This window comes from Hesperophylax consimilis, chromosome 11, assembly GCF_061612785.1.
Source record: "Hesperophylax consimilis isolate HC1 chromosome 11, BYU_Hcon_1.0, whole genome shotgun sequence".
Taxonomy (NCBI): domain Eukaryota; kingdom Metazoa; phylum Arthropoda; class Insecta; order Trichoptera; family Limnephilidae; genus Hesperophylax; species Hesperophylax consimilis.
In genome coordinates this window covers 15,231,541-15,258,643 of record NC_142846.1, presented here as the reverse complement: position 1 = coordinate 15,258,643, position 27,103 = coordinate 15,231,541, and the positions used below count along the sequence as shown (strand labels likewise).

The following is a 27,103-nucleotide window of genomic DNA, read 5'->3' as shown; positions in this document are numbered from 1 at the left end:
ATTTACTATTATATTCATGGAAGTCAGTTCACTTTTTAATGTTGTTTCCAGGAAATTAAAAGTAAATAAAAAAAAGTTGAAACATGAGATGACGGTTTTCTTGCAAATCTTTTGCAAGAAAAGCAAATCTCTTCCTTCCTTTTTTCAGGTTTGAAATTAACATATTGCACCTTTTAAAGATTAGAGTATAATTCAAATATAAAAATCTAATAGGTAATTTTATCTTAATTCTAAAATGGTATTAGTTTTTACGACCTCTTTAAAATTAATAAATTTATAGAACATTTAATATACCGAAATTCGATTGTAAATTATTATTATTTCAAGTTTATACAACAGAAAAATAACCCCCTGTGACTGGATATGCAATGATTTTTCCAAATAAAATAAAATAAAATTAACTATTTTATGTCAGTTTCTACTTTACTATTAAATTGATAAGGTTTTAACATACACGGCCGTTTATCAATTGAATAAATTTTCACCATGTTTTTTAGTAAGACCGTTATGTTTAATAAAAACCTAACAAAATCACAGCGATAAAATTTTTTTTTTGGCATTCAAAGTTGATTTCTTGAAATTCGTATTAAAAAATACGAAATTTAAATCATTAAAAAAAATTAATTATATTTTTTAAAGATTGCTCGCAGATTTTCTTTTCTTTACAACCATAAAAAGATGTGTTTTTTATGAAAAATAATTAAAGATAAAGAGTTAAATCTACACAGGAGGCTCTGAGGATAATAAAGTTTCCCCGCATGTCTTATGTCATCTTTGGGGATGCGTAAGGAGGGTTTTTCGGGGAAAAGAAGGAGAGAGATCCGTGAATGATAGAAAAGAGAGGGAGTAGGAATCTGGGGTTCAACGTGTGCAGGAGTGACGGACATATGAATCCATCCCTGTCTGGTATGTCCGGCTCGAGAGGTCAATCTGGCTACAGCACGTTATGCAGTTGATTCTCAAATAAAAATACAATGAAACTTGGAGATGCAAAAATAAATTGGTTAAAAATATGCATAGTATTACAATGGGGGAGGCTTTCTTTTAAAAAATTGGCTTAATGTAAAATTATGGTTTCCGTGATGATTAAAGCACCACAACCTCTACTTATCTTTAATAATTGAAAGCTCCTGCCTCTCTTAGAGTCAGAATTTCATTCACTGCCCGCCGTCCATTGTTGAGAATTTGGGAAAATTAATTAATTCCAAATTATCAGTCTTGAAGCCGTCGTCCATTTCTATTCTAAGGCAGTCAGCTGCCAACAGCCAGCAAAATTACCGGACTAAGAGTTTAAGGTCAATTCACCATGCAAAATATTACACAACGCCAACTGTTGTAGGCGAATAGGGGATAAATGATAATATATTATGGATCGAGTATTTTTTAACATTCCCATAAGTCACACCGGTAACTTTTACAAATTTATATGAATGAACAAACTGAAAATGATCGCATTTGAGCATGTCATTTTGTCGACTTGTCGTATGTGAATATGTCATTTCACGGATTAATAGTATACGAATTTGATTGTATATGAATAATTCAAATGGAAGACAGATCGTATTTATGAATAAGTCAGATCATGGACTGATTGTTTACGAGTAAATTACACTGTGAGCTGATTACATAATATGAATAAGTTATTACACTCTGATCTAATTGATTGTCAGATCTTCGATATATCGAGTATATGAATAAAGCACATTGTGAACTAATCGTTTATAAATTTGTCACATTTTTGACTAATCGTATATGTGGTAGTACATAGGTATAGCGTACTGCCATCAGAATGTAAGGGAAATGTCAGAAGTTAGAGGTATTATGACTATTCCACAGTATTAACTTTATCCAACACACTGATGACATCATTAACAAAGCCAATAAAATGCTGGGATTTATAATTCGCATAGCAAAACCCTTCCACAACATAAACACTCTATATTCCCTTTACACCTCATATATTCGCCCGCACCTGGAACACTGTACAGCGATCTGGACTCCTTTATACCAAGCCCATATCGAAAGAATAGAAGAATTCAAAAAAAGAATTTTAAACACATAAATTATAAACTAAACTTACACTTCTCAAATTATACCGAATTCATTGAATTTCATAATTTTAACTCCCTCCAAACACGACGTCTAATTTTTGATCAAATCTTATTATTTAAAATCCTAAATAATAGTCTGGACTCACCAGAACTTACCAATTTAATAAATCTTCATATTCCGTCTAGATCAACCCGACAATCTGATTAATTAACAAAACTTTACAGCATTGACATTTTTGGTAATAACCTAAAGAAATATCGATATGAAGTAATGCGTACGATCGATTATTAATATAAGAGTATGGAATGTATCGGGAGCATCTCCTATCCTCTTCCTATTTTCCCCTTCCTCTCCCTTTCCTAACACCAAATTAATTTTAAGATACTAAAACTTAATTTTTAATGCACTTTAACATAAGAAACTTCTGTGGCTTGGCTTCAGTTAACTTGTATATTTATATATCTATAATTGTATATTATATAAAAGCTGTTTGTTTCTTACAAAATAAATAAAATAAAATTTGCTATAATTTAGACTGATATTGTATGGGTGATTCGTGTTACTACGAAGCTTGTGTTAATAGGGCACGAGAAATAATGGCTCCGGTACAATGTGTACCGCTCATCATAATATAGCAAAAAAACACACAATATTGTGCAACTTGTTCGAAAAGTAATTTTATGATGTAATTATGTGTAAAAAGTTACGATGTGCGATAATTACTCTACCATTGTGAGGATTTTAATTTCAGTTCATTCTAAAATCACGTAATTAATACCACGAAAATAATATTTAATGAGATAATTCTCGCAGATGTAAATAACTCTTCGTAGTTTATTACATGGAAATGTTAATTTATTTCGTATTTATCTTTAATATTAACGTGTCCAAGCAACATTTAAAAAAATATTATTTCACTCTAATTACAGTTGTATAGCATCCATCATCCGGTGTGGAATTTAACGTAATTAATAGTGATTATTATATTACGAAGTTATCAGCATTTTATGATGAAGATTTCATTTATATTCATTTAATGTATTGAACCGTAACACAAAATTTTCCGTAAGAGAAGAGTAAAATTATTCACACATTTTATGTATTCCCATGTCTGTCAATGAAGTAATAATCGTTGGATATTTTAATGGAAAATAATCGAATGACATCATGCTCTTAATGGTATACTAATGTAATATGGATTGAAAACATAACGCAATAATGTTAACCTCCTACGTGATGTCAAAGACAAGCCATTTCATCATCAATTCTGAATAAATGATGAATTTCGTAAATTAAATTAGATTTTAGAATTTATCGATCGATAAGATAGGGCTACCCACTTATTTACAAAATTTACGGTATTCTATAAATATAAAATTCAATATTTTCACTGTAATAAAAGTATTATTACATCCGCATAAGGTTTTTACCTTACCGATATTGTTCTACCTACAATTTTTATTTGTGATACAATCAGGTTCTTTATTTGCTGTGTATATAGAATTATATTGTTTATAAGATTTATAAATCGTTATACACGGTGTCCGGAAACTCGTAGTACAAGCGGGAAACTGGAGAATCTACACCACATGGGGAACCCAAATAAACATAAAGTTTTGTGATTTGAGCATTTTCATCAAAAAAAAAAAACCAAAAAAAAATATTTTTCGGCTATTTCAGGGTGTCATTCGATCTGAGACGCCGACGCAACGGATAGAAATTATTATTACCATAGGTAGGTACTCACAATATGTAGCGATGTTCCGATCTCCAATTCAAACACACAAACACGTCACATAAATTATTTTAAATGTTCACCGTTAACACTTCCAAGCACAGTTGGGTCCGTCTGATGATTGATTATCGCACTATTTGAATCATGTCGGAGTTAATTTTTACCTCGTTGAAGGCTCGATGATAAGTCTCAAAATCAAAACATTAAAAACGTACAATTGTTTGCAAACACGTCGAACGCATCGATTCACTATCAAAACAATAATAACGCGTATTAAAACAGAAAAAATTTCGACCACAATTTGTTTATATGTTTAAATTAACGAGAAAACTTCTTAAAGCAAAATGCAATGTAAACCACCTCAAATCAAACCTCAAAGAAATCACCTCAAAGTATAACACTTTGAAGTGATTTCTCACGAAAACGGCGCTATATAAATTAGCCAAATATTATTATTATATAGCAAACTATTTGCTGTCTTCGCCGTTCTGTTCAGGTGAATAAAATAAACACTATTATTATTATGATATGAGATATAAACAAATTATTAAATTTAAAGAGAAAAGGATATTTTCAAAAATAATATCGCCTATTTTAGCCCTCTGACCCAAATGTGTAGACTGTATAATAAGATTGAGTAGATATTTTTGTCGATAATTTGGTATGGATTCAGAATTTTTTTCTGCTATTGTTAAATAATATGTTGCACTGATTATATTATGTATTACTTGCGTCTCTTACTTTTCTGTAATATTTGTATTTCATAATTATTTTTAATTTTGAATTTTTATTTTTATTTGTTTTTTTATTTTAATCTTTATTTAGGTATATAAGAATTAATATGTCTTTGTATGTTAACTGAGTTTTTTTATAACTGGATTGTTCTCACGTAAGTGAGATCGTCTGTAAAAACCCAGTATAAATAAATAAAAGATAAATTGTAAAAAAGATAGTGAAAAACGTTATACGTAAGTAATGACAACATGATGTAAATTAACTAAATTAAAGGATCGTCCTGCAGGGTTATTGCGGGTGCAGTCTGATTATGTGTTATAAAAATCCCAGGAGACAATAAGGTAAAGGGAGTAATTAATAGGTAAAATAGGACAGGACTGCCTACTGATAGTGGCTAGTGAATAGTTCCTACCTGCCAGGGCCAGCGACCGAAGGAGGCGTCTTTCCCGCCCACGATGCGTGTCTCTGGTCGGTTCAATAGGGCGGGAACTCCACACTCTGGAACAAAAATTCATCAGTTTTTAATTATATTCCTTTAAAGCCATCGAAATAGTTCCGCATAAAGTAGGTACTGAAACATACTAATTTCAAGCTTCAACAGCATTATGATTTATGAATGTTCACCGTCTAACTTAAATAACAAAGTTTGCATTTTTCGGAACCCACCAAAACGATCGAAATCTAAAAATGGTTCGCGTTACGTCATACGTAGGTACTTCAGTTTTATCGGTTAACAGTAAGGTCAATGATATACAAAATACATGAATTCGTTTGAAATAATTTGAAAACCACATTTGTGGCCTGTGTGCGATTATACGGATTCAGAATCGCGTTTGTTGATGTATACAGGTGTATCGGCAAGTACCCGACAAACTTTAACCAGCTATTCCTCAGTAAATTTGGAGTAAAAAATGTTATGGGCGCTTTGCTGTCCGGTAACATTTTTTTTCCATTAAAAACAAAAAATAAATAAAAAAATCCACACTCCGTCACTGTCATTTGCATTGTTTCTCGTGTTCAACAGCTGTTATTAGCAATTGTGTCAAAAAGTGTCCTCGCTCTTTCGTACACACTAAATAATAATAGTTAAAAATGAGACGAATGGTGCCGTGCCATTTCGTTGTGATTGTAAAAGCGCGTCAACGTAGGTACGTACGTACATTATTCAACGAAACTCGAACAAAATATTGACAGACGGGTTTTCAAACTTTGACAAAGGATAAAACAGTGGTCACAGGTGGTGTAAATATGAATAGTTTATTTTTTATTAAAAAAAAATATTACCGGACAGCAAAGTGCCCATAACATTTTTTATTCCAAATGTGCTAAGGAATAATAGCTGGTTAAAGTTTGTCGGGTACGTGCCGATACAACCTGTATAAATATATGTTTTTTAAGCCGTAATGTTTTTCAATAAAGTTCCTTATTCTGCAATATTAGTCAAACTGGTCTAGTTTGATAGTTTTCTTGACATTATTTGAACCTGATAGTACTATTATTAATACTGAAAATGTATCAAAAAATGTCTTTAATCATAGAGCTTAATTTATTACAATGCTCCTTTGCTTTCACAAGTTTTTTAATTTGCTTAATTTTATGAAAATTGGTAGGCATATTTTATTTTTGGTATGTGTGTGAAGGTCAAATTCAAAAATATAAAATTGTATTTGTCAGAAAAATAGTCAGGTGAAAATTTTATATCGCATCTATAACAAAAGTCTTCAAATAATCACACACATTTTTGAGATATTGCATGTTTAAAAGCTATAGGTAATATGAAAAAATTTATGTCAGACCTGTTGTATTACACATTTATTTAATAAACAATTTAATGCCATCGTTGCCACTATTAAATTCCATGTACCGACTAGGAACAAAAGACAAATTGTAATATTCTTCTGCAATACATACACAACCAAATACACTCACTTACCATTGGGATGCACGATCTAGGCAACAAGTTTAGGGGTACTATTGATATATTTACTGATACCATTTATGGAATTAAGCGTAATCTATACCAGCACTTCGTTAAATCCTACAAATTATAGTAGCGTTGGAATGTAGTTTTAGTGATTTATCTTATTTGTAGTATTGTTCTAGAGTAAATTTTATTTAACGTTACTGCTACTAATATTGTTTCATATTTAGTTTATCAGTTTATTGTTATTTTATGCTTTCAAAACTTTGTGTATAATTTTCGATAGGTCTCTAGGTATATGCTGTTCTTATAATCCATGTAAAACCATATAAAATATAATACGGTTTTAAAGTACATACGACGGAAATTTCTAAACATTACTACACGCACAATAATAGAAAAAAATAAGGCATTGAAATAAAATTATTTCTGTAACATTCCAATTTGTATATCTCTAAAATTTTGCATGTTGGTTAGTGACTTTTGCCCGAACGGAGACTCATTCTAGTCTCAACTTGAAATCAATATAAATAAATTTAAAAAAACTTTAATAATAATGTTAAAGTGCAACTAACCGACATCTTTGGTAGCTGCTGTAGTCGTAATAGAGCCAGTAGAAGGCCTCGAGTGTCCTCCCATAGATGGCGCCACAGTCGATAAATACGTCACAGTCGAGGGTCTCCCATCTACAGAAGATTGGGGGGCTGAAGTCGGGTTAGTATTATAACTAGGATTTGGGTTCCTCGCGGGTTTAGGATTAGCCGGTTTGACCGTGTAGGGTTTCGGGTGCGGGGTTTTGATGGTTTGCGGTTTCTGGGTAGTGGTGGTGAACTTCTTAGTGGGTTTGGGTTTGCCGGTGGAGGGTTTTTCCCAGGAGGCGGGGCGAGGTTTGGTGATGAAGTTGGCTTCAGTGGTGGCCTGCCAGTGGACTGTGTTGATGTTGAGACCGGGCCTGGATGCCCAGGCTCCGCCTGAAATTAACAAATAGTTTAAAGTCCTTCCTATGAACTTTAATTCATAAAATAACCATTACACTTCTAGCATATCCTGATCGTATGCAATAAGATGATAACTATACAATATGACTCTAATGTTGAATTACGAGCACTTCAACAGTCAAAATTAATCTCAAATTAATTAATTTTGTATTTGGCAGTGGTTTGCATTACATGACCAAAGGTAAGGCTGTGTGTAGTTATTCAGGCTATGGTAAGATTATTGTGCATTGAAAATGTGAAAATAGCTATTTTAATATGACCTTCAACAACTGAATAAATGAGCATGCAAGTTCTTACATATTTCTTATAAAAGAGAGGTCTATATTCTTTCATATTCTCTTCAAAGTTCGTTGCTTTACTTAGGGTGTGTACAGCTTTTCTGCCTTGATGGACTGCACTCCAATTTTAGGCAGTAACTATATACCAATATTTATTAGTGTTTTTAACAGAAATGTATTAATTAATTATAATCTATAAACCATATAGAATCCTTTATGGACATCCTGTCAAACATTAACTCGGTGGTTACGAAGTTGCTAAAAACCTCTCAATGATTCATCAATTTATTTAATGCGCAACAACTCCTAGAGAATCCCTTCTTTTTCTTTATGTCCGCATTTTTTCAATACATTACAAAATTCTGAGAGCCACTTAGTTCGGAGGAAGCATTCCGTTTAGCAAGCAATTACCATAGTAGTACCATAGTTAATGCAATACATCAGCAGTTTTCCATTACAATATCCAATGTTCCTATCAGCGTAATAGTTAATTCGGTGGGATTTCAAATCCCTTACTGGATCAGATTTGTCTTATCCTCGAAAATGCCCATAAAACTGCCTACGGAAGAAATATTCCTTCCATTTCTTAATATTCTTGTTGTACCTTCCGGGAGTAATGGTATCGTCATTTCAGCATTCTCCGAATCCATTTGGCAAATCTTACGTAAGTATCGCAAAACCAATGTTAATTACTTTGATAAATCTTGTAGCAGTACCGCAGAGTAGCACTATTAAATTATAAGTAAAGTAATCATTTTTATTAAAAGTACACGAAAAAAAATTAAGAATCTCGTCAAATTATTCGTATTCCTGTTAAAAATGGGATTGTAGGCCATTAACGAATGAATTGATAGATATCCTGAAAAACTTTAAGTAAGATACTAATGTTTTGTCACGATGTACGATGATAAAAATCCTTACATTTTTGCTTCTCGTCATGATATATTATTAAAATAAACGCATTTACATGAACACGTGTTCCGATATTATTATGAATTTACTAATACTTTATCAGGAATCGCCTTGCAGTCCCATTTTTAACAAGATTACCAATAATTTGAAGAGATTTTTAATATATCAGATTATTCATTTTTCTTCGTGTATCCACGCTAAAATTTTGTACTAGACGTTAAGGTCATTTATGTAGGTACTAGTTCTTGGTGTGTAAGAAGGTGGGTTCATAGTACATACCTACTTTCTAACTAAACAGTTATTGTTAGTCATTAAATAGGTACCTACTCGTTTTAATTAGTATAGACTTGAAATGCGTTTCTTCCCAATCACACGGGTCTGTTCAACACCCTAGTGTAGGAACAGATAAAATGGTATAAAAAACTACATTTTTATTTTATAATTTTGAAACATTCTCATTATCTTAAAAAAAAAACAAAAACCCGCTCGGGAAATTTCTACAGTTTCTAAATTCACAAAAAAAAAAATGATTTTTTTTTATAAATATCAAAAGCATAGTGTATAATTATGTTGATATATCATTATCAAGCGCACTTGAGGTGATTTTGTACACGAACGGCGCTGTACAAATCATCCAAATATTATTATTGTATAAGGTATTTTCTTTTTATACACAAAAGATTCCAAACAGTTTTTTGAGACATCTACAGATTTCCGAAAAAATTCCAGAGAAGGTTTTGCAAGTCGACGATCGTGCATAGTTGTTATTAAAATGCAATGTTACTAGATATTATGCATATATATTTTGATTCAATAATGGCTTGTAAAAATAAAATAAATCTTGAAGCCGTTTCACAAACCATAAAGCTCCCTTCCAAAACTAAATATCACACTAGAGGACTTTATATGAAGGGAGCATTGGAGAAATAGATGACGTGAAACAATGATAATAAAATGTTATTAAAATCATACGTACCTAAACCAACACTTTCCTGGGGCTGGATATCATTGAGGGTATTTGAAGTCATCGGCCGCGCGGTCCCTCTCTGCCCAAATCCTGAACCTCCTACTAAATTAGGACTAGAAGATATCTTATTGCTTGGACTAGTGGCCAAGAGAGGTCGGTGGCTCATATTGCTTGGTCGTGTTGCCGATAGATGGTTCTCATCGTAATAATTATTATTAAAACTAGGTTTGTAACCCGGCTGAGCCCCGCCCGGTTTGTTCACTACGTGGTGACTGACACCTATCGGTTTTGTGACGAAGGTCGGCCGCTGGGAGTACGGCCGGTTCGTGATTTGCACCGTAAAGTCGGTTTGATTGAAGCTGGGAGCTTTGGTATAGGTTTGATTCTGGGGTGGCTTGTACGGCCTTGTTGCTGTGACTGGAGGACGATACTGTGTTACTGAAATCAGAAATTAAAACCATTTAATTACACCTACTATACTAATTAAAACATTATAAACGCATTTATTACTAAGGATTGTTACCTTATAAAACTAAAATTGTTCATTTCAAATCGTTATCACCGCTTTATTTTTCTGTCCATAGATGTCGTTAGTAAAAATGCGAAGAAAAGTTCAGTCTTCTATATCTGTAGATTAACGAAAATGTCTCTATGTTTAAACTAATATTATAGTCATATATTGTGCCACGTTGCTTAGACAGATATTAAATAAACTAATTAACTAACCAGGTACTAAGCAGGTAATTCCATTAATGGAGGACTGAACGCAGTTGGCGCTAACAAAAAATTGTCCAAAGAAGCGAAGTTAGCAGTCCACAACGGAGTGCGGGTACCTACCTTGATGTATGGAAGTGAGGCATGGAACTGGCAAAAAAAGGATGAAAGTAGATTGAATGCTGTTGAAATGAGATCCCTGAGGCGTATGTGTGGTAAAACCATGTTTGATCGTGTGAGGAATGTGGAGATCCGCAAAGAGTGCAAGGCTGATTTAATCGTAATGAGTAAGATTAAGAAAGGGACGCTTAGATGGTTTGGGCATGTAGAGCGAATGAGCGAAGATAGGAGTGTAAGGAGGATATATGATGCAAATGCGAATGGTAGCAGAAGTCGGGGACGCCCGAGGAAGACATGGCACCACCAAGTGAATCAGAAGTCGGGACATGTCAAGAGTCAGAATAATAGAAGAGTATGTATGAATGTGAATGAGGCAAGAAGTGTGTGCCAAGAGCGAGTTGTTTGGCTGTCCGTCCTCTCTGCCTACCCCTGCGGGGAAACGGCATGATGGTTAGTTAGTTAGTTAGTTAACTAAGTAACTATCACGCCGTTTCCCGCAGGGGAAGGCAGAGAGGATGGATCGCCAATCAATTCGGTCTTTACACACACTCTGGCCCGACTCAAGTATCTGATTCGCTTGATTGTGCCATGCCATTCATTAGGCGTCCCAGACTTCTGCTACCATTCACAATTATATTTGACATTAAATTATTTTAATAATGTGTAAAATATTCGAATTGTATCGATATATATATATAAATTATAGAAATTGTATTAAACCTGAAAGCTCAGTTGTAACAACTCTTATTTATCGTAAACTACCGATGTAACAAAAAAATAAATTACAACGGAGATGCCAGTGACAAGAACATTTTAGATATCAACAGAACAAAAAATGTCAACAAGCAAAAGCAGCGTCAATATGCAAACAATTCAACATCAGTTTCCTCAACACTCTTAACCACTCGGAACTCTGACCAGTGGCGGTTCGTCTCAGGGGGATATGGGGTCGATCCCTACCAAATATTACCGACTTCTTTAAACAAAATTAGTTAATATTTAGTAATAATTCAAAATTTTATTTAGGTTTTTTTCTAGCTTGAATTTTGGGGGTATACCAAGGCGGCAGGCGACCCCTCAGCTCCGCGCCTAAATATCTTGGAGCCTAAATAAACTACACACTCTTGGACATTACTATTTCTAGCAACTAGCGAAGCGAATCAACTTAGTCAGCGTCCTTTGATACATTTCTCAGCGCACATGGGGACAAACTACACACTCTTGGACATTACTATTTCTAACAACTAGCGAAGCGAATCAACTTAGTCAGCGTCCTTTGATACATTTCTCAGCGCACATGGGGATATTCAGAGATGCGTACATTCCATGAATTTCTTTCGCGATTCTAGGCAATATATGGATTTCATATAGCTGGGGGGACAAACCATTAAATCCCCCTACGAAGAATATTATTGGATCGTGTGTTTTAGTTGAAGACAGTTATGTAGTAGGATCGAGCTCATTCGTATTCTCAAAATTCTGCCTCAATACAGGTGGTACCAACGCCGAGTGAGGCATGTAATGTTCAAATTAAATATGACTACTATTATTGTCTCTTTATTACTGTGCCATTATACATGTTTTCTATTACTGTTATAATACACACAGAAAACATTAAATATTGTAAATTTATTAAGAATCTCTTCAAATTATTCGTAATCCGGTTAAAAATGGGAGTGCAAGCCCATCGATAGGTTTCCTTACAAACTAATACGAATGTGTTATCGCGATGTCGGAATACATGTTCATAAAAATTCTAATATTGTCTCGTCATTGTATATTATCAGGACAAATGCACGTGCATGAAGACATGTTTCAATTTATTAGGAACGTACTAAAAGTTTCAAAGGAAATAACCTACAATCCCGTATTTAACCGGATTTAACAACAACAACAACGGAACAACGGAATTCGGAACAACGCCTACCGATTGATGTTCGGACTCCCCAGGCACTGCAGTGCCTCCTCGATGTTTACAGAAGGGCGAGTTCCAGGATTTACAGCTCTGTTAAGAACAAGGATTGCAGGACTGAGGGGAAGGATAAACCATTCCAGAAACATCCTTATCATAGAATCCCGTCTGACTTCGGGATCGAGCATTGAAGACCATTGGAGAAAGATACTTGCTCCCACAATCTTAGATCCGATGGATTCCCGTGCTTCTCTGCTTTAATTTAATTTTTAATCTCTTTTTATTTATTTTACTATCTGTACTTATATCTTCTATGGGATGTGTGGGATTGCACTAACCTCCCCACATCCTGGAATAAAGAATTTATTTATATTATTATTATTTATTTATTTAATAAATCAATGTTACCTTGAATAATATGCAAGTTTACATACCTACTATGTTTTTGATGATAAATAAAATTTCAGTTCGATGGTAACATTGCGTTATGTGTATAAGTTACCATAGAGATTTGAATTTATTTTGTATTTGGACATATGATTTGGTCCATGAAAATTTTTGTTGGAGAAATTTATTGTATTCTCCGGGTAGTGAGATTGAGTTATCCCCACCACCATCGGTGAAGTGGTCGAGCTGCCACATTACACTTTACCGCTCAGACTGCTAACGTCTGTTTTAACATTCACGCTCAATATCTTAGGCAAATAGCGTCGGAACTCACTGAACAGACAACAGTTCAGGGCAGATGAAAATCATCTTAGTTAACTTCCTGGCGGCGCGCTGGGTGTATTCATTGGCGTGACCGAACCACTTCATATTCCAGTCAAACAAGAACAATAGTAAGTTATATTAGTTCTGGGGAAGAGATGGTACAGTGCAGTTTCATCGTTACAGGTAATGATTTTTATAAAGACTCTTCCTTTATTAATGAAGGAAGCCTGAAAGACTGATTTACGGTGTTGTGTATTGTTATTATCGTCCTACCACAGAGAGCTTCGTTAAAACCAGACCAATAGTATTTATGTCACGTGCCGATACACCCTTCATGAGAAAAATGGATAATCTATGAGTCTATTTGGTCCATTTATAGAACGAAAGTTAATGTCAATTCAACTTTCATAGATCATAGTATAAATCAGGTGTGATCGCAACTTAAGTAACAACTTATCATTTATGCATTAACTCTAGAAAGGAGGCCCTGAAGAAAATAATTTCCCTCGGAGCCTATGTGATCTTTGGGGATACTGTGTGTAAGGTTTAAGAAAGGGAAGGAGATGAAGTTCTGGGAAGGAAAAAAGGTATGAGAGTTGGTTAGGAATCTGAGGGTCAGTGTGTCTAGAAGTGACGTATGAATCCATCCCTCCCACTGCAGTGCAAGGCGCTGGTTGGTCAAGAAAGACCAACTAGAGAGGGTTTCCCTCAACCGGCCTACCTCCCGATCTGATTTCTCACACAATCATACGTAGCTTTACCACACATAAGCCTCAGATATCTCATTTCTACATTCAGCGTACTTTCATTCTTTTTCTGCTAGTTCCATGCCTCAATGCCATACATCAGGGTAGGTATCAGCAATCCATTGTGGAGTGCTAGCTTCACTTTTTCGGGAATTTTTTTGTTAGCGCCAACCGCGTTCAGTCCTCCATTAATGGAGTTACCTGCATTAACTATTATTTCAACATCTCTCGTAAACATACTTCCTAACTACATAAACTCATCCATTTGCTCCAAGTATTCATATTGCACACTGTTTTCGTACTCTCTCTTTCAAACACCACGACTTTAGACTTACTTACATTCATCATTCAATCATTCTTCATATATTCGTACTTCGTTCACCCTAGACACGAGAGACTTTATATCTTCCATACTGCTAGCAATCAGCACCGCATCATCAGCATACAACAAGCAATACACTTTCAGATTACTCAAATTCGCGCCCAACCCTAACTCCATCAATTCTTGCATACAAAATTATCCATGTATAGATTGAACAATCACGTTGATATACGTTTCGGGGGGAAATGGAAATCTGTCTGACATGTCTGAATATGACGAACGTCCATTGTTAAAGAATATTGGTTTAAAGACGGCAAAGCAGTTGTATTACCTGTGGTAGACCTATCGGGGAAGACTGGTGGCGTGGTGGGGAGGGCTCCTACGGCGCTCGCCGCCGCGACGCTCTTCTCGTCCACGGCGCAGCACGAGCCGAACATGAAGCCGTCCACGCACACACCCACGTGTCGGCCCGCACCACGCAGGCAGTCCTGCACGAACATGCACGTGCCGCGCGTGCCTCCCACCGAGCATGGCTTGCGCGATATCTGGTAACCTGTAATAAAATTATTCATAAGTTTTTGAACTAAAATATGCACTTCTGAAATAACTGAAAAGTCTGAAAATCATTGGATGCCACAGGCATTGAGATGAAGAAACAGAATACACTTATAGAGAAGATGGGTTCACGTCTCTTGGCTACAGATCGATTAGGGCCAAAACATGTCAATTTAATTTGATTAATTTGTGGTGTTCCACAATATATTACTATTTTATAATAATATACAGTGTTCGGAAACTCGTAGTACAAGCGGGAAACTTGTGAATCTACATCGCAATTAGAGTAGATTTTTGGGATAACTTTTTTGATTTGAGCTTTCTTTTTCATTTCTAAGGTCAAATTTAAAAAAAAAAATCGTTCGACTCTAGTTAATATCATATTTTGAAATTTTCCATAGCGTAGTCGCTCCAAAGTTTTGGTGTCTCCGTGGTCGAGGGGTAAGGCTCTTAACTAGCTAGCAGGTTGTCGCAGGTTCAAATCTTAAATTTTATTTGATTGACTCATTTTAAATAATATATAGTATATTTGTAGCCCGTTCCAGAGTGGAAGATACTCTCAGTATTGCCCTGGCGTGAGTCCACCATTCGGAATTGAAGCTTTCCTTGAAATGATTTTGAAGATGTTTGGTATCCATATCTGAATAGCCAGATACTTCCCCATTTCCTCTTCCCCATATCTTTCTCCTTACTACTACCTTCAGCCTCACATAAAAAATCGAAATGTTCAGATCGAAAAACAAAAAGTTTTTCTTTAGTCCTCTGTATGGAGTAGATTCCCCAGTTTCACTCTTGTACTATAAGTTTCCGTATACAATGTATAGTGTATTCAAGGCACATTACCTTGGAAAAAGACCACCGTCCATAGTGTAAATGTTGCTTGAAATCGATTTAGCCGTGTTTAAATATCTTTCTACATAAATGTTTGGTCACCGACAGTGCACAAAGCGACAGAAGCATCTTGTTAGAATTTTGAAATTCCATTTGTTTATTTTGTTATGTGTTTTATTTAATTTTTCGATTTATTATATTTTACTGCTATATTTATTTAAAACGCAAACATGAGTCAATCGTGAAATGTGTATCACGTAAGTAATTATTATTTACTAATGAAATCGGCAGCCATCTTGGCACCAAGGTATAAATAAAATCTTCATGTATATAAATGTAATGATTTTTTGCCAATCTCAGAAAACAAAAAACTGTAGTTATTTTAGGGAGTCGTTTTTTACTCCAGAAGAAGGTAGACAATATTCTACGCGTTCAACTTATGTTTAAATTGTGTTAGCACGACCTATGACTTAGTTGAATACAACATTATAGAAACGGTTTTAAAACTTTATGTTAAGAATGGTATTTGGATATTGGTGATCACGCCATTAATATCCTACTTTCTCTGTATTTTCTACAAAGCCTTAGATATCAAAAACCAAAAATGCGAAGTTTTTAATGCAGTCATAAAATTTAAGCACGCACCATTATTAGACAGAATAAACTGCAGTTGGTCTACAATACACAATACTTACATTCATATTATTCTACTAACCCGTTTTTAATCAATATTTAATATCGGAACAGCACCGCGAGACGCACGATAATAGAACAGTAGTCAGTATCGGCCATATCAAATATCACAAGATTAACATTCCTCGTCTGCTAATGAATCAAAGAGCTTCAATTTAATGAAGACGTTGAAAGGTTAATCCGAATCCGTTTGTTAAATAAAACAACTATCTCAATCAGCAAAGCAAACTGAATGGGCCAGATGCATGAAATATATATTATTCTGTTCAGAAAGATTACGTAAGATTTGTAATTTTATAAAGCTTCAAATAATTTTTACACCTTTTAACTGTATTTTTTTAAGCACTATAAGAAAGGGTTATCAAATACTTTTTGAATGCCAGTAGGGCTTTTACAAACATAATAATAAATTGAAATTTTACGTTATACAATATTAAACCTATTGAAAGTTTTAATTAATAAGTGTTTATTACTGCATAGAGTGTTGTTTTGTATTTTCAATGTACCGGACAGCAGAGGCTAACCTAAAATGATATTAATAAGAAATTGTTTATCATCTTGATAATATTCTAATCACTGTACACGTGCCATATAGTCTTTGAATGTTTGAATTACTCGCACCACAAATCGTTAGAAACAGTAATTAAATATCGGATCTTTCTTTGTTCTCCAATTCTCTGTTTAGAGATAAAAATAATTGGTCCAACTAATACGTGTAGACACTGTACACTTTTAGCCCAATAAATAGAGAAGTAACAGGCGAAATCAGTCAGTTGTCCGACGACATTCGTGAAGTCAAGAATGAAACACATAATTTTCAAATCTTTACCCAAGGTACTCTCGAGAGGAATCCAGTACACTCAATATTTATTAATTTTCTCTTAAAATAGTGCAAGTGGCCCATTACCAAAGTAAACGACAATTAGATAAAACTAAGCCAGGTAGCCCACTTTCGTACTAGAAAGAGTAGAACTGGCAGTAGAAGTGACGACAAATAGCCCGGGGATAGACAAACATAAGCAAAATTAATATTGTGTTTCGTATTGTGATAATGATTTCTAAACCGCAAAAAACAAACGAAAGCACTCTCAGTAGCTGGGTGTTTCTAACTATTGATTGGGATCTAAGATCATAGGAGATGTCCTTAGGCGTATCTGAATGTTTATGTCACCATACTAAAAACAGTTCAAGTGGAAATTATCTGGGAAAAGAAAAGTTCACTCTCTACCCCTAAAGGAATATTAGATTCATCGATAAGGCTCTACAGACCACCATGGATTTCTAATACGTATATTAATTGAAACACAAGATACAAGTGTAGACTAGGTACCTAGCGCGTTAGAAATTATTCTATTTTTTATTCTAAATAACTATTTTTATTTTCGACTTTATGTCCTGGTTAAATCTTCCCCACAGGAAAAACTAAACCCTTCCTCACACTTTTCCACAAATGATCATCTATTGAATCCACATTATGCAAGTGCATTATATAAGCATAATAAATACAAAACAATACAAGAACAAAACGTCAAATCACCAGAGATCAAATGGGAAAATAATTCACCGACTCCAGATATTTTCATATTAGAGGATTCGAAAAAAAAATATTATTATTAATATTGCTTTCATAAATCACACAAGACCATGAATTAAAAAATTCTTTAATACTTTTTGATGGTGTTCTTAATAAGCAAAGTGCTAGCATATCCGACAGTATCCAACACCATTAATATTCAAAGAAAATCACGAGTTTTATTCAACGTTTTAAACAGTAACACGATTCGCAAGATGTATTTCATGTGAAACAAAATCATTTGTATCTAGTATAGTACCAGGAAAAAATATTAAGAAATGCAGTTTTGAAATGTTATGACACCATAATGCCTACAAAATGCTGCAATTTGTTTTTTTTTTGTTTGCCTTCAATGGGTGAAACGGTTGGGAATAGTTAAATTGTTAACAATTGGAACCTAACTAGTAATTATTATAAACCAATTTTTGTAAATTAGAAGGCGTATATAGAAACCGTAAACAAATCATCGGTAGGAATAAGACAGGGATGACACAGAAAATGAAATCTACGTTACAGTCTATTTCAAGAGGTTCTTTCATATTGGGAGCCCTGGACATAGGTATATAGCCACCTACTGGTATCACAATTATATTTTTTATTTTTTCCATTTAACAAAAGTCCTCTTCCCGAGTCTTGAAAGTACAGAACGCTAATTGTCCTAAAAACACACTTGAAGTAATGCTCACCCATCATACCGCGTATCATTAATAACCTCCGCATTATATTATAAGTGGAGAGATATCAATCTTTCGCGAAGAGACTGCTATTTATACTTAAACCTAATCATAGCGGCGGATAAGATGCGGAGAAGTTTTATATTATCTTATTCATATTCATAAGCTGCAACGGCGGTGGCGGAAGACGTGCTGCATTTTATGATTTTATATTACCGCGAGATAAGGTATTTTATATCGTGTATGACACCATCGTTTATCATCCGCAATATCGTAGATAGTTCCCAGTTCCCACAAGCTGTAAGTCTGTAAGTCACGCCACTCGTGACAGCGGAAGAGGAAAAATGCGAGAATTGCGTGAATTTGTGGAAAGTTCCTCTTGCGGAAGGAAAGCATTGCGATAGTGCGAGATAAAGAAAAGATATGCCGCAGATCGGTTTCACTGCACTAGTTTTAACGACCCAATTAAGTGCGGTGATTTTTTCAACCACGACAATGTGTCTAGTTGCAGCGTGTACAAACGAAGCGGCATAACAAATAGCCACGCAACGCCTCTCACGTCAATAATAATAATATCCGCGCTAGAGCTTTCAATCCCGGAATCGCGACCGTGTGATCACGGGAATCCCGGAAATTTGGGGGCAGCGTAATCCCGGTGCTGCACTTGTCTACATCAGATTTAAAATACTAAGGACGGGTTGTTTCGGAAAATTTGAACAATTCATCAAATTTCAACGTTCATTTTCGGGTTCTGTGAAAGATTGATTCAAGTTCTGTTTTTATATCATTGTAGGCTAGTTGCTTGACAAAACTGAAATAAAAACAGAACTTGAAAAAGTCTTTCACAGAACTTGAAATTTGATGAATTGTTCAGATTCTCCGAAACAACCCGTCCTAAGGAACGGTTGTTTCGGAGAATTTGAACAATTCTTCAAATTTTCAAGTTCTGTGAAAGATTTTTTCAAGTTCTGTTGTTATTTCAGTTCTGCCAAGCGACTTTCCTATAATGATATAATTACAGAACTTGAATAGGACTTTCACAGAACCCGAAAATGAACGCTTCAAATTGTTCAAATTTTATGAAACAACCCATGCTAAGTCATTGTTAAGCGTAAAATATGAAAAACTCATAACAATTTATAAACCAAAACTAATATTAAAAAAATATGAATCCGAAAAATTCAACGAAAAGAAAATTTATTTAGGTACAACTTACAGCCTTACTCGAAATTTTCTGTTTGCCGTACGGGTGCTTTATCAGATTCCGCCACTGAACCGCTTTTCAAATGTAAAAAACTTATTAATTGAAAATCATATTTTTTGTTAGTTTCTATTTAAGATAATTAACTCTGTACATGATCATGACTTAAGTAGTAATTACAGTAAGTTATATGTTGTATAAAACACATAAAATGTCACAGTTTTCACAAATTAATTCTCCAGTTTCAACTTATTTCCGAGGGAGTCAGTTATGTTTATTTTTGTTTATGAAAATTCGACCGTGAACTAAATTGTATACTTAGTTCAAAACTATTTTCAATTTTGAAACTAACGTCATTGCAATAAAATAAAATTAAAATAAAATTTCATCCTAGACCGGACCGGCTTTTCGTATTTTTTTTAATATCTTCTTAAAAAGAAATTTGCTATAAAGAGGTGATTTTCTATCTTATAAGCCTTTTTTTAATCAATGCAATATTTTTTACAACATAAACAAACATTTTTGATTGAAAGTGATCTAAAATATATAAAGTTTGTGTTTATGTTGTAATTATAGCAAGCCATAAAGTAAATACTCTTTAAGAATAACCTATAATTTTTCCTGGTTCTGTTGAACCTTATTTGATATTTTACGGTATTACGAAGGATAAATAATAAACATTAATTCAAACATAATAAATAAAAACAAAAATACGTAATTCTTGTCGTGTTTTAATTTGTCTTGTTTCTTTCTCCCCCTTTCCTTTGCCCTGTATTTGTAATCGAGCATAATCTATTTTTACCAATGTATTAGTGGGTAAGTACCTTCTTGTAAATTCCCACCATAGCTTTGTGCTTATGTGTACATCTCTGTCTATTTCCTTTTTTGTGTCTCCTTATTTGTTCTGCTTAAGGCTAAGCTTATCGCAAATTTTTTTTAGATTAATCTTTATAATGAATTGATGTACATTATGAATATCAAAAATACGCTTTAGATAAATTTAAGGTTTTCCTATCGTTTCGCTTGAGTAGAATACAAATTAAAAAATAAATTACTCAATAAATAATATAAATGTAAACTACTAAAAAAAATTTTTTTTCAATAGAAATGTATGAACGCGTAAAGGAAACAACCTTTTTAAAATACTGTATTTTAGCCAAGATTATCTGTGACAGTTTCAGTTAATTAACTCTTTTGCTTTCTTATAAAATTATTTACAAAATAAATAAAAACAATTTTTGTGCTTGAAATCGAACGTTTCTCAAGCGATTTTAATGCCTATTACCTACAATGTAAGGTATACCAAGAATATACAAATTTTATGGCTTGTAGCTTCCTCTAAACCTCCCGCATACCTAATTTCTACTGATTTTTCATCTTTGATTTCAAGTTTCTCGTTAACGTTTAAGTTTAAAAAAATAAATATATTATTTTTGAAGATAATATTTAGACATTTGTTATGTCGAAAAGTAAATTATCTGAAATTTCCTAGATAGAAAAAAATCGCAAAATTATTAAAAACACGTTTTGTGTTGTTATTTATTATTTTATAAGTATGAACCAAATTGAGTTTATCTTTAAATGCAACTAAAGCAGCTGTCGAGAGATTTTTGCTGTATTTAAAACGAGTCCTATTGTATGAAATATTTTCACCATTTTCGCTCTTAATATTATATATTTTTTAATATTAGCGCGCTCCCTCTTGGTATTTTATTATCTATTCTAGTATCTTGGTATTACTGTGTGGCCTTTACCTTAATTTTTCTATTTTTTTAATGTTTTGTATCTGAAACAATTTTGATTATTTTTCTATTTTTGTACTGTTTCCATGTGAAACTTCTCATTTTGATATCAAAATACCAATGTAAAATTATCCCACCTATGTATTGTAAGTTCCTCTCGTTCTGCAATGAGTTTTGTAAGTCACCGAGATTGCTCTAGCAAGAAATATAAATTATAATAAAATATAAAATTTAATTAATAATCACGAACAATAATAATATAAACCCACCTATCTTTTACCAATCGAACATACTTCGCAAACGTATCTGGATGTTGATGGTATTCGAGTATAATTATAGTAACAGGTTGAATTCTCGAGCCTTGTTTTGATTGCTGCCATGTTAAAAGAATTAATTAAGCAATTAAATACGAAAATAATTACGGAGACCACATGTGGAGGACTCATTCTCAAATAACTTCATCTTCGACTTATGCAAATTTTCGATATAAGTAAGTCAGTAAAAAATGCAAATTTCCTGGGTTTTTTAAAGGGTGTCAAATCAATGATTTCGAAAAAAATATTATTAAATCTATTTAATAAATTAAATTTAGCAGGAGTACGAAAAACCATTTTTTTAGAAATTTAATATTGTATATTAATGAATACTAAATTGGTAAAAATGCCATTGTAAAATGTCAAAGTTCGTTTTTTTATTCGTTCTCTAACCAATTATTTAGGTAAATTATTATTTTTTTATTTATCCACGAATAACTTTGTTTCATTACATAAATGAATTTTTAAAAATCATACGTAGTAATGCAAAATCATATGTTTTTGGTTTGAAAATTTGGTCGCCTAGAAATGTTTCAGATGCTTTAATTAAATACTGCGAGTAGAATAGATCTTGGCCTTTGAAATAATCGAGTATTTTTTAGATAAGTCTTTTATAAGCCCAGAAAATAATAATGTATAAGGCCTATGAAAACTGCTTTAAAGTTCAAAATTTCCTACTTACGAACCCATTTTCGGTTATAATTTTATTGTATAATGTGGCAAATTAAGTTATTTATAAAATTAAATATTTGTGCCTGAACATCCACAATATCGACATCTATAATTTCCGCAATATATATATTCTTATTTTTATTTTGAATATCTATTTATGTGAGACTTTTGTTGTAACATTTAATATTTTTTCTTTTTTCGTTGCATTATGTTTCCTTTATTGTTTTAATTTTGTAGAATCTATAATAACTGTGATACTCTACTATTAAACTTTGTAGTGTGTAAAAGCCCATTAGGGCGTGTAATAATAATAATAAATAAATATAAAATAAAAGGCACTTTTTGGCCATGTTTTTTTCTTGCATAAATCAAAACAGGCGGATTGTGTTAAGCGGGAATTTAAACCTTATCCCCATTACGTAAGGGTTGTTATTGATAGCGGCTCAATTTAAAATATTACACGATGTGGTGCATCGCCTTAATTGGTTCTTAACATTTTTCTCTTGTATTTTCTAAAGTGATTTTAAGAATATTTATGTACTCGAATTATGTATTAGGAAAATTAAAATAAATACCTCCAAGGCATTGTATGGTTTTATAACATAAAATCTAAATCAACGACACAAAATTCGTGTTTAATTAAATCGTGCATTACATTTACAGAAGTGCCAATATTATTTCTTAAATTTAAAAAATGGCTACCCAGACTTTGAATTTGATTTCTTGTAATGGACTAATCTCCAGTTACGTAATAAATTAAATACATTTATTATGTAATGCATTCCGTAGTTAATTTGGTAATAAATTTGGTTATCTGCCATATCATTAATCTTAAACCGTTATCTCGTGAATTCGAAAAGCATGTTAATTTGCTTAATTTACCTTGTAATACATTGCCCGCTGGGCAAATACTGGGTACCTACCTTGCTGTGAACTTCGCATACATTTTAGGCACATACAAATAAATCACTTACCTAATGAACGAGAATGAATCGTTCTGAGGGCAAAAACTTTGAAATGTTGTTCGGACATGCAAAACTAATGGGTAAAAATTATTAATTTGATGCATCTTAAAATCGTTCCCATAATCCGCTCTACGGTACTTTTGCTCTTAAAAAAACGTCTAAATGGTACTTTTTATAAATTGAATACAGAACTTACCAAGGATTATATTTTTCTGCGTTCAATGAAATTAACACATAATTATTAGAAGAAGTAACTATTAGAATTGGTAACTATTATAATTAGTAACTATTATAATTAATTACTATTAGAATTAGTAACTATTAGAATTAGTAACTTTTAGAATTAGTAACTCTTAGCTTTAGTAGCTATTAGAATTAGTTACTATTAGAATTAGTAACTATCGATAATTTACAAATTAAATTCTAGGGATATATTCATAGGGTTAATTTGATTTTCGATTTATTTATTTTGAAAAATTTACCAATTATCTTACTCGAACCTATGGATGTAATGGCTGTGTATTATATGTGATAAAATAGCCGAGTTTTCCACATATTGAAAGTATTTATTTATTTTATTGAAGAATAAGATAATACTAATAAAACTAAACGAAGCGTGAAACAGAACAAGAAACATAAAAATATAAACGTAATGGTCTCAACGGGTAATCGAACCAAGGACCTTTGTCTTCCCAGACAATATCTTAACCAACTTAGTTATTGGCACTTTACTATTTCACGTAATTTTTTTTCGATCTCATATTTCAAATTCAGTAATTACAATATATTATTTTCAACTATCTTTTCCATAATAAGACTGATATCTGTTTTATTGATTACAAAGTTCTAACTTATTTATTTTTTAACCTAGATAGTATCTCGGATAAAAAAAAATTTCATTGAAAATGTTATTCCGGTAAAAGTGAATATTTATTTATTTATTAAAATAAATAATTATTTTTACAGATTATCGAGAGGTAATGAAATCCCCCCTCAAATGATAAGATACTGATTAAAATCAGGTAGGTATGAATAAAAATTTCAGTTCGAATTACAGCATAAGTTTATCGTTGTTACTCGTCCAGTGTATTTGAATAATTAGTGAAGCTTATATTATAGCAAAATTATTAATTTTTCCTAAAAAAGCATTACTAATACGTCAATGAACACTTGAGCTTGTACTGAATAATTAACATACTTACACATAGAGAAAAACTGAAAAACTATCTTAAAAAAACTGTCGGTAGTTTCAAAAAGAAGGTTTAAAATTTAACATAATATTTTACTTAGGATCTTATCTTATTATAGATTGGCAAACTACTCCTCGACGTTCTTCCATTACGAAATATTGACTATCCCTGGTCGCAAGAGTTCATACGTCAAACGCTAGTTAATTTAAAATCAAATAAAATCGATATTTAATCGTATCGTAATTGATTACTAGTCTTACATAGAATAAATTTGATTTAAAATCCGAGAAGTGAAAGAAAGATAACCATGACGGCATTAATGACCGAACTTAGATAGGTTTTATAAAATACCGTAGTTTTAAAAGTTTTGCAATAAAATTTGTCATTTTATTAACCGCCATAAAATTCAAATCAAATCCATATTTTTGTGTAATATGACCCGATCATTATTTGGGCCGTCGGGTTTTATTATCCGTAAGCGTTATTTTAATTTCTTGTCACATAAACAATCATTCTCAAATTTATTAGGCGGTTCAGCTCTAATAAACATGTTTTCAAATGTAAATTAAAAAAGGTACTTTGCGTTTTATCGTTTTGTTGGATTGTGGCATTTCCGTTTTGGAGATATGGGTCAGCCTGTTACAAAAGCTAGATCAAACATAATATTCTAAACAATATTCTAAATAAAGTTTCATGCGCCCTACGTATTATATTATATCCGCGCTTTCAATCCCGGAATCGGGACCGTGATCACGGGAATCCCGGACCTTTAGCGGCAGCGTAATCCCGGTGCCGCGCTTGTGTTAATCCCAGTATTACGGGATTTTTGGTGGTTTATCTACCTTGTTTTAACCGAGGGAATATCAATGCGGGATTTAACAAACTTGTGAGTATGTTATGTTATGATAATTGAGTCGAACATTCTTAAAGAAATAAAATATGTTTAAGAAAATGTGAAATAGGACACACGCAAAAAAGTAAAATAAACTCACATCAATATATATATTTATTAAGTATATTATTATAACCTTCTTAAAACTAAATTACGTGCAGTTTAATACATCAACCACTATTTCTGAGAAAGTATTGCCAACTGCGTGCAATCTAGGTACAAACGTGTATATAAATGACTTGTTTGTCATTGTTTTTAATTTATTTTAAAAAGAAAGACAAACATTCCAGGGTTACGAATAACCTGACAATATTTTAAAATCTCCTACTACCACCACAGTAAGCTGAAAATGTTGCTTGTGTTGTGATGGAGGACTTAGCCAGCCTTGGAATTGAACACACTACGCCTGGGTGGGATCCAAACGAGATGTCAACTCGACCACCGACCGGTCGAATTGGGGCAATTAAAACATTTTTAATCGAGTATTTCTAGATCGTACATGGGGGGTTATTATACCAAGTAAATCAGGACTATCTATAACGCCATTAAGAATTAAAAATAGCTAAAAAATAATATTTTTTAAATTTATACATATTATCTACGTACGATTTAAGTATCTGCTTACCCTGCTGTTCATGGGCATAACTGGAGTTTTTACTACCTGAATTCTGAAATCAATATCATATTCTTGTAGGAAATAAAACTATAAATAGACGCATCGGACAGCGTGAATTATACAAAGAAAAATATATTTATTAGAAGCCATTCCCCTTCTATCGTTTAATTGTTATTAGAAAGTTAATGACATATCCGTTATCTATAAATCTTTCTTGTACGTGGGTAGGAAGTATTTTAACAATTAATAATTCTTTTTGTTTCATTCTTTGAACATATAAATATGGGAATTAAAAAAAGCTTACATTAAATCTGTCACAGAAAAAAGGTACCATGGGAAAAACCAAGCTTTAAAATAACCTCAAAATATGGCTAAGGAAACGTGAAGATGATGAAATAATAGAAATTGTGAAGACGTCTAAAATATAAACTCGGAACAGAAATCCTTGGGGAGAAAGACAGTAAAAATAAAGAATTATTATACTTCTGCGTAATAATTAAGTAACACAGCCCAAGAAATGTACTTTATGCAGTCATTATATAATTAAATTGATTTGTAAACCTACAACAATTGCAATTGATATAATATTGATTGGCGATCAAAAATAGTAAAACAAACACAATAATAATTGTTTATTAGTCAATGTAAATGTGTCAAGCAGTTTTTCATGATATTTTAGATTCGTTTTCTATTTGTATGATTTTCATCAATGTACTTATTAATTAAATTGAGAATTGACAAAAGGACTACATTGATATGGATCAAAACTGTTAGTAGAAAGTATTTTGGATTCATTTATTTAAGGGATAATGTAGTATGATATCATATTCTTTAGAAAATCAATCAATTAAAAATGCCGCAATTTCAATTGGTTTTAAATGGTTTTCTTTTATATGCCACCCAAAAGCTCTGCTTTGAGAGTGATACTATAACGCCGCTAACAGGGAACTTTGTGATGAGTGAGGAAATAGGAAGCGACGGAGAATGGATATCGGTAAGATTATCCAATTTCAGTAAAATTTAAGATATTCCAATTCAAAACATTAACTATTTACTTCCGAA

The 27,103-nt window shown here is 32.8% G+C and overlaps 1 protein-coding gene across 1 annotated transcript in view; it reads right to left on the bottom strand.

Annotated features, from left to right (window-relative positions):
- The window catches only part of LOC149419853 (serine proteinase stubble-like), a 113,546-nt gene that overhangs the window by 60,623 nt on the left and 25,820 nt on the right, over positions 1-27,103 (bottom strand). The window contains exons 2-5 of the mRNA XM_089637061.1: positions 14,455-14,676; positions 9,608-10,036; positions 7,019-7,414; positions 4,935-5,020 (exon numbers count right to left, since the gene is read on the bottom strand). Coding sequence (XP_089493187.1) covers positions 4,935-5,020; positions 7,019-7,414; positions 9,608-10,036; positions 14,455-14,676 — 1,133 coding nt within the window. The remainder of the gene's footprint in view (positions 1-4,934; positions 5,021-7,018; positions 7,415-9,607; positions 10,037-14,454; positions 14,677-27,103) is intronic.